This window comes from Habropoda laboriosa, unplaced genomic scaffold (assembly GCF_001263275.1).
Source record: "Habropoda laboriosa isolate 0110345459 unplaced genomic scaffold, ASM126327v1 scaffold111, whole genome shotgun sequence".
NCBI lineage: Eukaryota > Metazoa > Arthropoda > Insecta > Hymenoptera > Apidae > Habropoda > Habropoda laboriosa.
The window spans coordinates 1,177,733-1,189,180 of record NW_017100293.1 but is presented as its reverse complement, the minus strand read 5'-3'; the positions used below and the strand labels follow the sequence as shown (position 1 = coordinate 1,189,180).

The 11,448-nt window shown below is 29.8% G+C and overlaps 2 protein-coding genes across 3 annotated transcripts in view; both read left to right on the top strand.

The window, feature by feature from the left end:
• The first annotated feature begins 166 nt into the window (after positions 1-166).
• On the top strand, positions 167-6,703 carry LOC108573870 (beta-TrCP). 2 transcript variants are annotated; one of them, XM_017936353.1, is made up of 9 exons: positions 167-338; positions 4,375-4,609; positions 4,683-4,869; positions 4,933-5,389; positions 5,488-5,861; positions 5,941-6,019; positions 6,091-6,235; positions 6,340-6,387; positions 6,536-6,703. In XM_017936353.1, exons 1-8 carry the CDS (start codon positions 285-287, stop codon positions 6,348-6,350), a joined length of 1,542 nt encoding a protein of 513 aa, XP_017791842.1. In that variant the 5' UTR covers positions 167-284; the 3' UTR covers positions 6,351-6,387; positions 6,536-6,703. The 2 variants fall into 2 exon arrangements, with proteins under 2 accessions (XP_017791842.1, XP_017791841.1); XM_017936352.1 differs by lacking the exon at positions 6,536-6,703 and having other exon boundaries at positions 6,091-6,268; positions 6,340-6,385.
• Positions 6,704-6,860: 157 nt separating this feature from the next.
• Positions 6,861-11,448, top strand: part of LOC108573830 (exportin-7) — a 9,786-nt gene continuing 5,198 nt past the window's right edge. The window contains exon 1 of the mRNA XM_017936308.1: positions 6,861-6,912. Coding sequence (XP_017791797.1) covers positions 6,861-6,912 — 52 coding nt within the window. The remainder of the gene's footprint in view (positions 6,913-11,448) is intronic.

The following is an 11,448-nucleotide window of genomic DNA, read 5'->3' as shown; positions in this document are numbered from 1 at the left end:
TGTTCGCATGTAGAAAGTACTTTAGCACATTTATTCCATATAAATTAAGAGTTATATCAGGTTTCTCAGCACTGTGAAGTGACATAGTTATTTACGAGCTGTTGTGTTGGTGAAATGTTGTCTCAACTTCCTGTACATGGCGAAGCTCATGAGCGTCGTCGGTCGTGTTGAATAGTCAAACGCTAGTGTTCAAACGGTGTTTTATACTTTTTCCAAGAACATTCCGCCAAATTGACCTACTTCCACCACCTAAATCAACGATATTGTGCCAGTTGTGTGTGAAAATGATGAACATGGAAACGGATGAGATTATTGAAGACGCAAACACGAATCTTCAGGTACGCAACATATATTAGTATTTTTGATCCGAAACCTACCGCCATCTTATGTTTCCTTATGATGGAGAAATTCGCTAATATTTTGCGATCAACCGTTAATTTTTATAAGGCTTACATTTTTTATATGTACCTTCTAATGAAAATCATTGATCGAACACATATCTTGTGTATGAGAGGTTATAAGATCCGATTGTATACTATACATGATGATTGTGGTCATTTCTCTAAACTTCTTATATGCAGATATTTACGTACATCTAATAGTGACAGTTACTTTATTATCTCCATAAAAATTAAGGTTGCATCATTTTTAGGTATATTCTTTAATGGAATATGTATCGTTATATATTACCATATTTGTAGGATAATAAATATATTTCGGTTTGGTTAAAAACCATAGAAAACATTTATTAGTCAATATGACTTGATATATATACTTTTATTTGAACAAAATGTGATTTGTGTGAATTATGTTTGTTATGCATGTCATCGAATGACTGGCATTGTTAAATTTGTCTCGTAAACATTGTAGTATTTATATTGTACACAATATAAAAATATTTACAATTTTAAATGTAATGAATTTATTACCAGATTAATGTGAGATCAAATTCGATTAATAGGTCACTTATTAAGTTCATGTGTTTTAATCGTATTTCTACGAAAGTTGACATATACAATATACTTACTTTTACATAAAATTTATTCGTAAGTTAATATTTAATTGATAATAGTTTCATTTTATCGGACATCATCGTCTTTGTTACCAGAACAAAGGACAGTTCATTTGAACATAAGTCTAATTTTCAAGCTTGGCAGTCTGAGAACAACTTACTACATAATCAATGTTTTAGCTCCCTCTTCACCCTTTCTCTCTTGTTTCTCCTCTTTTGCGATCCCCTACCTTTTTTTAGCGCTTCTTTCATAGTTCTGCGCTAAGCTACGTTACATTCGCGTAAATAACAAACGATCGAACAAGATCTCTGTTATCATTAATCTTTCGTACAATTATAGAACACTTGTTATGATAATTAATAGTTGATATTTATTGCTCATCTTTATCACATAACGTTACGGTGATATTGATTTGTCCATGCAATTGGATGTATGCCAAAAATGTCTAATAATGTATATGAACATTTCAATCCAGTTTTTATTTTTCATTATTACGACGAGAAAGAGAAAAACAAACAATATATTCTCTCTTAGTAAAGAAGTATAATAAACCATCCGTTGTAGGGATATTTAATTTTCATGAAGGTAAAACATAAAACGATTGTCTATACGCGTAAGGAATTAAGTACACCATCTACGCGTGTATTGTGTTAAAATTGAACCGCAACACATGTACCTTGGGTAGACCGTTCGTGCTAGAGAAAAAGGAATAGGTTGCAATCCTTGCGTCAGAAGGTCTTGTGAATTTAAGTAGTATCACTTCTAACAATTCACCTTTTACTGTGTAGAACGAAACGCTTTGAATACATAGGTGTATGTAGATAAAAGAAAACCATTCTTTCTGGAATATTATTTTCTTCTTAGTATATTACCTTATATTTACGCAATTCTAAAGTGAAATTAAACCATAATGAAACCGATATTTTAATTAATTTTTATTATTACGATTATCCGAATCCTGCCTCTCCATATCTTATTAAAATATTCTATCGTCGCTCAATGTAAATGAACTCTGTATTGTGTTGTCCAGAAGTACGTGACTTGCCGAAAAAAAAGAGTATTACCTCTCTTATTTAGTGCCAGTGACTCATCATTCCGGTTTCATTTCTTGTTACATTACCATGCGCATTTTTAATTTCTTTATCATTCTATCGTCAGTTTTAATGTATTTAAAGGAAAAAAAAAAGAAAAGAAAGAAACAGGTACTTGAGAACAACGAGGAAGCGATACATCGCGATTATGAATTTACGATCGTCTTTTAAGACCGGATATATGATAATTTTTTTACGTATTCTTGAAACTCGTTCTCCTCGAATGTGTGTGCATTTTTTTGTTCTTTGTTTTATATTTAGAGAGAGAGAGAGAGAGAGAGAGAGAGAGAGAGAGTAGTGTTCTGAAATTTAGCGCTATATATATTAATAATCAAGGACGACAGGAAATTTCGAAATATTCTCGTGTTTCACGGTTCATTGTTGCAAGTGTCGAGAAACGGGTTCTTTATATGCTTTTTCTACCGTAAATTCTGTGTTTCCGTTCGTAAACGTGTTTTATGTTACACCGGTAGAAAAATATTTTTCCTAGTCCGGCCAGTTCATGTGCACGGAAATGTGTCGTGCATCGATTCAAACATTCCTATAATATTTATTATCGATAAACGGTAAAAAGGTATTGACGAAGAAAACGATGGAAACCGCGAGAGATATATATATATACAGACACACATATACTCTTTTTCTACAACTCGTTCTTGATTGTCTTTCCTTTGTAATCCGATACTCGTGCAGACGGGCAATGATTATATCGGCTGGTATTTCGAAGTAACGCCTGTATGATTTGTCATCATCAATATGAGAATATTATCTTTGCTATCGACAATCGTTATCGATCTTGTAAAAACGAATAAAAAAATATTAACTTATCAGTTTTATATATATATATGCATACACACATGTATATGTATATGTATTCGTTCTATATATATTTTTCCTGTTAATTTTATTACGAAAGTATTTGATGTATGACGTTCGTCGTTGAACATACTTCGTTTCAGGTGATTATTTGCTAAAATATAGGGGGACACGTTAAAGGCTACGAAGACAAAGAGATACAAAGAGCATAGATTCGACACGAGTTCGCGATCCCGTTATCCTGGGAGCAACGCGGAGAAACATTTTCAGGTGATCGAGGTACTCCTCGGTCGCCAGAGCTCTTCAATGTTGCTATGCTACCTTTTACAGTCGAGTGATCACGATATCTCGAATCGAAGGATCGTTGTATGTACAATATACACGTGCAACAACAATATTGATCAGAATGTAATAATTTTAAAAGGAATTTCATAATAATTTTTTATTTCAAAATGTAAGAACAACTAGTGATAGTAGAGGTGAGTGATAATATACCATTGCGATCACGATGTTGAGGAATATATTTTAAGATTGTTTAGTTTTTCTTGCATGAATGTTTAGCTTTAATCGCAAAACGTTTAACAAGATATGCGTCTATTATAAGGGTTTTTGCTTCCAGAGGTAGTAAGGCGTTAACAAGTAGGTCAGACACGAAATATTGGATTAGTGCAGGCCACGGTCCTTCGATACAATTTTCTTTATACAAATCACTCGCTAATGCGAGTTGTTCAACAAATTTATTTTTATTTATTTTTTTCTTCTTTGATTTCGATAGATTTTTGCTATATCAGAATGTTTGAATGAAACATTTAATCATTTAATAAATCGAACAGAATTATTGCATTGTTGTCCTTTGTTTTTGTAGGAATTTAATTTAATGACTAAATATGTATGTACTTACAAGTGTCTTGGTAATGATCTTTAATTTAACTTTATTTCACGATCTGATTATCTTGTGTTCGTCAGTAAGAGTTACGATCATCGATAAATTATATCTGTGATAACAGAAAGTATTGTAATGCAAAGTAACGAATTGCATGTTTGAACGTCAACTTCTACGAGCGTTTGATGTCTTGTATATACAAGAGACTGTGGTCTATCTGAGGTCAAGAACCTGATACTACACTCTATCTCAAAATACATGTGTCACCTATATAGTAGCTTTGCTAATATTTTATATCGTAACTTGTAAATATTATGTTCTAGTCGTATTATGTATTTAAACAATTTTTAAATATATACTGAAAAATATGTCTGAGTATTTTTATGTATGTACCTTAAATTATATGACATATATACAGTAACTAACTAAGGTACAGGTACTTTTATACTTACATTATGAAATTTCAATCGCGATATTTTATTTTAAATGAATTTATCTTCCTTTTTTTCCTTTTTAGGATAAAAGTTAAATTTACTTTTATATATGTATAATTTGTACAATGTTTTTGCAGTATCCAATAACAATACTTTATGATCCAACTCGCAAGAAAGAATTACCATCAGGAGTATCTACACAGTATGGGCAAGAAAGGGAAGTGTGTATGAAGCTTTTTGAGAAGTGGAGTGAACCAGAACAAGTTAACTTTGTTGAACACTTATTAGCAAGAATGTGTCACTATCAGCATGGACACATCAATGCATATTTGAAACCAATGTTGCAGAGAGATTTTATTTCTCTATTACCAAGTGAGTAGTTTTATTTTCTTCAGATACTGAAATACATTGCAGAATGTTTCATAAAATGTATTTTTGTTATTAGAAAAAGGATTGGATCATGTGGCAGAAAGCATTCTTTCCTATCTGGATGCTAATTCATTAATTGCTGCTGAATTAGTATGTAAAGAATGGCACAGAGTAATTAGCGAAGGAATGCTTTGGAAGAAATTAATTGAACGTAAAGTTCGGACTGATTCAGTGTGGAGGGGACTTGCAGAAAGGAGAGGATGGTTAGTTAACACTTACTACGAAATTTAATTTCATGATATCTATTGATATATTCATTTTTTCAGGATTCAGTATTTATTCAAACCAAGACCAGGAGAAAGCCACCCAAATCACAATTTTTATAGATCTCTTTACCCTAAAATAGTTAAAGATATTGATAGTATAGACAGTAATTGGAGAATGGGAAGATTTAATCTTCAAAGAATAAACTGTAGAAGTGAAAATTCAAAAGGTGTTTACTGTTTGCAATATGATGATCAAAAAATAGTCTCTGGTCTTAGAGACAATACAATTAAAATCTGGGACAGAAGTACACTACAGTGCATTAAAGTCTTAACAGGCCATACTGGTTCTGTCCTATGTTTACAGTATGATGACAAAGCAATAATATCTGGTTCCTCTGATAGCACTGTAAGAGTTTGGGATGCTAATACTGGAGAAATGGTTAACACATTAATACATCACTGTGAAGCAGTTCTACATCTCAGATTTAATAATGGCATGATGGTCACTTGTTCAAAGGTTAACCACATTTTCTTATACTTTTATTTCATATTTTAATGTATCTTGCGCGATTATATGAACTGAGAAGAATAATATTATTTATTAATTGTAACTAGGATCGTTCAATTGCTGTATGGGATATGACATCACAAACGGAAATTGCATTAAGAAGGGTACTAGTGGGGCATAGGGCAGCAGTGAATGTTGTTGATTTTGATGAAAAATATATCGTTTCTGCTAGTGGTGATAGGACTATTAAAGTATGGAAAACATCTTCTTGCGAATTTGTGCGAACATTAAATGGACATAAACGGGGTATAGCGTGTTTGCAATATAAGGACTGCTTAGTAGTTAGTGGCAGCAGTGATAACACAATCAGATTATGGGATATTGAATGTGGTGCGTGCTTGCGTGTCCTAGAAGGGCATGAAGAATTGGTCAGATGTATTAGATTTGATAGCAAGCACATAGTTAGTGGAGCTTATGATGGGTGAGTGTAAAGTATATGTATTCTTATATCCTACTTTGTATTATTACATTAATATTATCCTTATTTCTTTATGTTACAGAAAGATTAAAGTATGGGATTTGGTAGCAGCGTTAGATCCACGAGCTTTAACTAATTCACTTTGTATACGTACATTAGTGGTGAGATATTTTATATATTTTATGTTTATGTTATGTATAATACTAATGATACACATATATTTGCTATGTAGGAACACACAGGACGTGTATTTCGCCTTCAGTTTGATGAGTTCCAGATAGTATCGTCATCGCATGATGATACAATACTAATTTGGGATTTTCTAAATTTTAATCCATCAAATGGATCTTCTGGGCCTGCAGCAATAAATGCATCAGGTGTGAATCAATCTGATACTAGATCTCCATCTCGTAAGTACGATAGGAAAGTATTTTGTTTTATATACTTGATATTTTCTAACATGATAAATAATTTTTTACAGCATTCGAGTGACCCATCCCTATGAATATTCCTTCATTGTGATATAATTGTAAGTATAATATATTGTTCAAGATAGTATGTATAAAGTGTATGCTTATATATTTGTATTTTTTTTTTTATTTCTTATGAAATTATAAAACATCCCTTGTTTATCATTATACTTAATAGAGTACGTTTAATTCATATGTTTATTTCAGACAAGTGGTTAGTGAGTTCAATGTGTTCACGATAGTGTACGCAGAGAATGAAGAATCAGTGTCCAGTGTGAACAGCGCCTAGAAAGAAACAGAATCTCAAAAAGACACGGTCATTGATTTTTGTTTATTATTTGCTGTGAAAAGCAAAAGTAATTCTCTAAAATAAGATATATGGGGTGACACGTAAAACTACGAATTAATTTATACGCGCTTGACGCACTGCGTTTAGTAACGAACAGTATAATTAAAATCACATAAATACATCCCATGGATGTAAATAATTGTTTGCTTTGGCCATATCTGGAATTCTTCTACGCTCTATGACATGATAGAAGTTGACCACTTTCCTACTACTATGAAAAAAAGACTTACAATACGTAAACAAAATGAAAACGTTTTTAGGGAGGCTGGATACACTTAATAAGATGTTAGCTGTATTATAGTAAATTAATGATTTTTTTTTTAATGTAATTAATTTGTAGTAAGAAGATTGTAAAATGTCGTTTGATTGGAGTACTTATCCGGTGTGAATGTGGAAACTAAGGTCTTGATATGTGGGAGGATTATTATAACTTTCATGCTTCGTTATCTTCTAAATCTAGCTATGTGAATTACTATATCCATATTTAGCATTATAGATGTACAGCCGTTAATCGAAAACATAGCAGTTTCCATGGACATTAATTTTATGAAATTCATATTATATATTGAAAAGTAAACGAAAAGCTAATAACCTCTGCACAGTCATTGATACAATACCATTTGCATTTAAAATATAAATTTTCATTTTATCAAGATGTAAATATTGATTCATATAAAAGCAATATAGTGACTCTGAGGTAATTTTAGCTGCTGTGAAGGAACTATTATGTTTTGACTAATGATCTCGGATAGATCATATTTTTTAATTTTTGTTTAAGCAACGATAGTCACATCTTTTCAATTATAAATTATAAGTGTGTTTTGAACAATATTATATGAGTTGAAATATATAATTGTCATTTTCGAGATTTTAAAAATGCAATCGAAGATATTATTTTTATTCCTACGGTTAGTAGTAGCATTAAAAAGTATGTTTACTTATTGGTCTACCAAACAATAAAGTAAACACGATATAAATTCTCAAAATTGTCACAAAATATGATAATATATATACATATATATATTTCGGTAAATACTGCGAAAGTGGTTCGAATATTTTGACCACATTAAAAAATTCGAAGCAAAGCTTATGAGTACGTAATTCTTGATATTAATTTCAGTACATGTACTTTAAATTTTACACAACATAGATTTTGCATATGAATTAAATTGTGAATACGTGCTAAAACAAAGGAAAGAAATTAACTATCACAGATAAGATACGTGAAGTTACTTCACTTTTGCATTACATAAGTAACAGATAGTATTAAGTAGTACTTGTACATTATTCTAATAATATAAAAATTTTTACATTGAAGGTAAAAAAAAATAATGCAAAATTGTAAACAATATGTAGTCAAATCGGGTACAAAGAATTGTGATTTTTAAGCTAGAATGATGGCATGAAAAATTTTCTATAACTTTATGGTATGTATATATGGGACTCCAGTGCAAACATTACTTTTGTAGTATGCAGCATGTTCTGAATTCATAAAATACTTTAATGAAGAAAATAGCATAATAGTAATTGTGGCAGGTATTAACATAATCTCTTTGTAAGCACACTTCATTATATTACAGCTATCTAAATACGTACATACATAGGTAGTGAAATTATATATTGCTGTTTCTTGCATTCCATAATGGAATGTAAAAATATACGTATATATTTTTATGGTGTTGAATATTTGTGGATATAAAGTACAAAAGACCTGAGATATTTAATTCAATTTAAAATTTTCAAAATGACCGACGTGTTTAAAACATAACTTAGTTTTGATCATAATTTGGATGTTACATATACTACCCGAAATAATGCTATGAAAGAAGTATCTTTAAGAGAACATTGTGATGTTTATTGTTAATATTAACATAAAGGTTCATGTATGAAATTAATTACACAAGAATAATATGAAGGCTGTGGAAAAGCTATACTTGAAATACAATACCTATGCAAGAAGATACAATTTTAATGGAAAAAAATATCCATCATTATCCCTTGAATTTAATACATTTTTAACAGTTCGAGTGCAATTAAAACAAAATTTGTTCTGAAGATTAAGTACTTTAATGTACAGTGTACAAAAAGTTTACTATCAACATATATATTATATTAGTATTAATGATCAAAGCTTTTATGTGTTGATAAAATTAATACTTGAATTTCAAGTTTAGGTAATATTTGCAATATTTTTAATTGATTTATTATATGCATTTAATTATCTTTTTCTTTAGAACCTGTATTGCACGGTACAGTTCCTGATACACTTTAACAGATTATTACAATTTGCATTATTCCACGTTTGAATAAATTGTACATATAACAAAATTTATCTAAATATTGGTGACAGTATTGTAACACACATATGTACAAAATTATAAGAAAATGTATTTAAAATTTTAAAGTTAATGTATACCTTTTCTATTTAATAAGATGGAATAATGCATGATTTTGTCAGAGATAAAGTTTTACAATATATTATAAATATTTACGAATTACTTTGGCAAGCAAGAAGGCCCCAATCTGAATGTTATATTCTCATTTTATTATTTATATAGCATTATGTATCATCATGCACAGTGCTATATAGTATACAAAAGATAGATGCATAGTCATTCATCATTAATGTCAATCACTTATTATCCAAACCCAATTGATCTTTTTAATATAGTTAAACTGTCATAAACAGTTCGAACCTCAAGTATTTTGAAAACAAATGTGATGAATACCAAATTATTTATGTATAATTTTGGTATAAGAAACAGTATTTTTTATTTTTATAATAAAAAATTTGACAAATATTTAAAAATTTATTGAATGAAATATATTTAAAAAATAAAGCAATGGAATTACCACGTTTACCGATGACTATACATTTAATAAAGCCTCAATTTATTTGTGTGTAAATTACAAACAATTTTTCATAAAAATATCACGTAGGAAATTCAGTTTTGTATTTGTTCTTTTTTCTTAAAGGAAAGAAATAAAATTTTTTGTCCGCGTTATACTTGCTTTTTATTATTACTCTTGCACCATATAAACAAAAATCTAATTTTGATTGTTTACAATCAGTAATGAATAAAGACAGTGATTAATAACTAGCGTTCTCGAAGTAACGTAGCTCGTTAAAGAATAAAATCTAATTAAACACGTTCCAGTTTAATTTAATATTATCATCCACATTTTTTATCATTCAAATAGTGAAGACGCGGCTTAACTATCCCTCCATCTTTATCCGTTAAACGGTATGATAATTTTTTTTTGTTAATAAAGGTGGCGTTGTTGATGCTTCCGACATAGAAAACGTCGCTTCTACATAACATGTTGTGGCAGTCGAGATTAAAGCATGTGATCCTGCCTTCATTGTAGATAATACGAAGCTGCGAAAATGGCGGATGAACAGGTGAGTTACCGATCAAAATAACGTGCAAACCTCAAAATGCGGCGGAGTTATTTATAATGAAGTGATTTCAAAAATCGTGTAGTAAGCCAGCCGGTGGTAAATCTGTTGCAAGTTATGTGGTATGGACGTGTATCCCGAACATTTTGCTGCCGGGAAACTTAAGTATTCTTGGAAGCTACGTTGTTTGTTGCCGGACCACTGTGATTATTTTGTCGCGCTGTCAATGAAAATGCAGTTATAAACTGAAAGATTTTCCAGTCTTTGCTTTACTGACATCTTCTTGTACAAATAAAACCGTGTTGCCGATGTGTAAAACTTTAACCTTGCTTCGTGAATAGTATTTTGTGTAGATACAATTCTAATGTTTCGGAAGATAATTAACGGATGAAAATATCATCTAAATCGTGAATTTTATGTTTAAATATTGACATTTGACAAAAGTTCTAATTATTCTCGGTGTATTTCTATTAATTATTATTTAAAACCACTAAAAAAATAAGGCATAACCTATCTCAATCTATTTTGCAACATAAACTATAATGTTTTTTCTGCTACTGTAGTATGTTAGATTGTTGTTTATCTGACATTCGTTAAAAATGTGCATTTTATTAATCGTAGTCTTACTATTGAATTAAAAATAATACGGAATATTTTTGAGTTGTATTTGTAATATTTGAATCAAGTGTTTGTTTTAAAAATACAATTAATCAACACTTGTTATTTACAAAATATAAATTGCGTAACCTCAAAATGTTCTTTAAGTACTAGAAACATTAATTATTGCTGTGTTTTATAATCAAAAAATAGAAAATATTGTTGTATTATCATTTAATTTTTACCAATCAGTTAAAGAAATGAAAACATTTTAAAAGGGATTTGTGATTACTGTATTTATTTATACTGTTATAAATAAATACAGTAATATCTTAAGAATATGAATAGATAGTAATTAGCTTAAAGTAGTTCTGTTTGTATAGTTTAACGCATTTTTAAAAGTTTACAGTTATATTATTTTTTTTTTCTCTCTATAAATATTAATTGTATTTCAAAATATTATAATAAGGAGGTAATAGGGAAAGCACATTATCGTGAATGTTGTTTATTTCTTTTAATGTTAATGTATAACTGAAAAATATACATTTAGAAAATATGTAATCCTTAATTTTTATACTTCTTAAATAAATAACATTATACTTTATTAATTATAAAATGAACAGTACTTGCAACAAATAATTAAATCTATTAAAGACTCAGAAAAGTGAAGCAATGGTTTTGAAGTTTATAGACTTAAAATACCTAAATGGAAACATTGAAATCTATGAATTGTGTTACTAAGAATGGATCACATACAGGAAGTACGGCAGCTGG

Bases quoted from the DNA above. Each gene is read 5' to 3' on its own strand.
- LOC108573870 (XM_017936352.1), top strand. From the start codon at position 285: ATGATGAACATGGAAACGGATGAGATTATTGAAGACGCAAACACGAAT. The intron at 4,610-4,682 runs GTGAGTAGTTTT...TTTTGTTATTAG, and splicing joins TTTTATTTCTCTATTACCAA to AAAAAGGATTGGATCATGTG. The intron at 5,862-5,940 runs GTGAGTGTAAAG...TTTATGTTACAG, and splicing joins GTTAGTGGAGCTTATGATGG to AAAGATTAAAGTATGGGATT.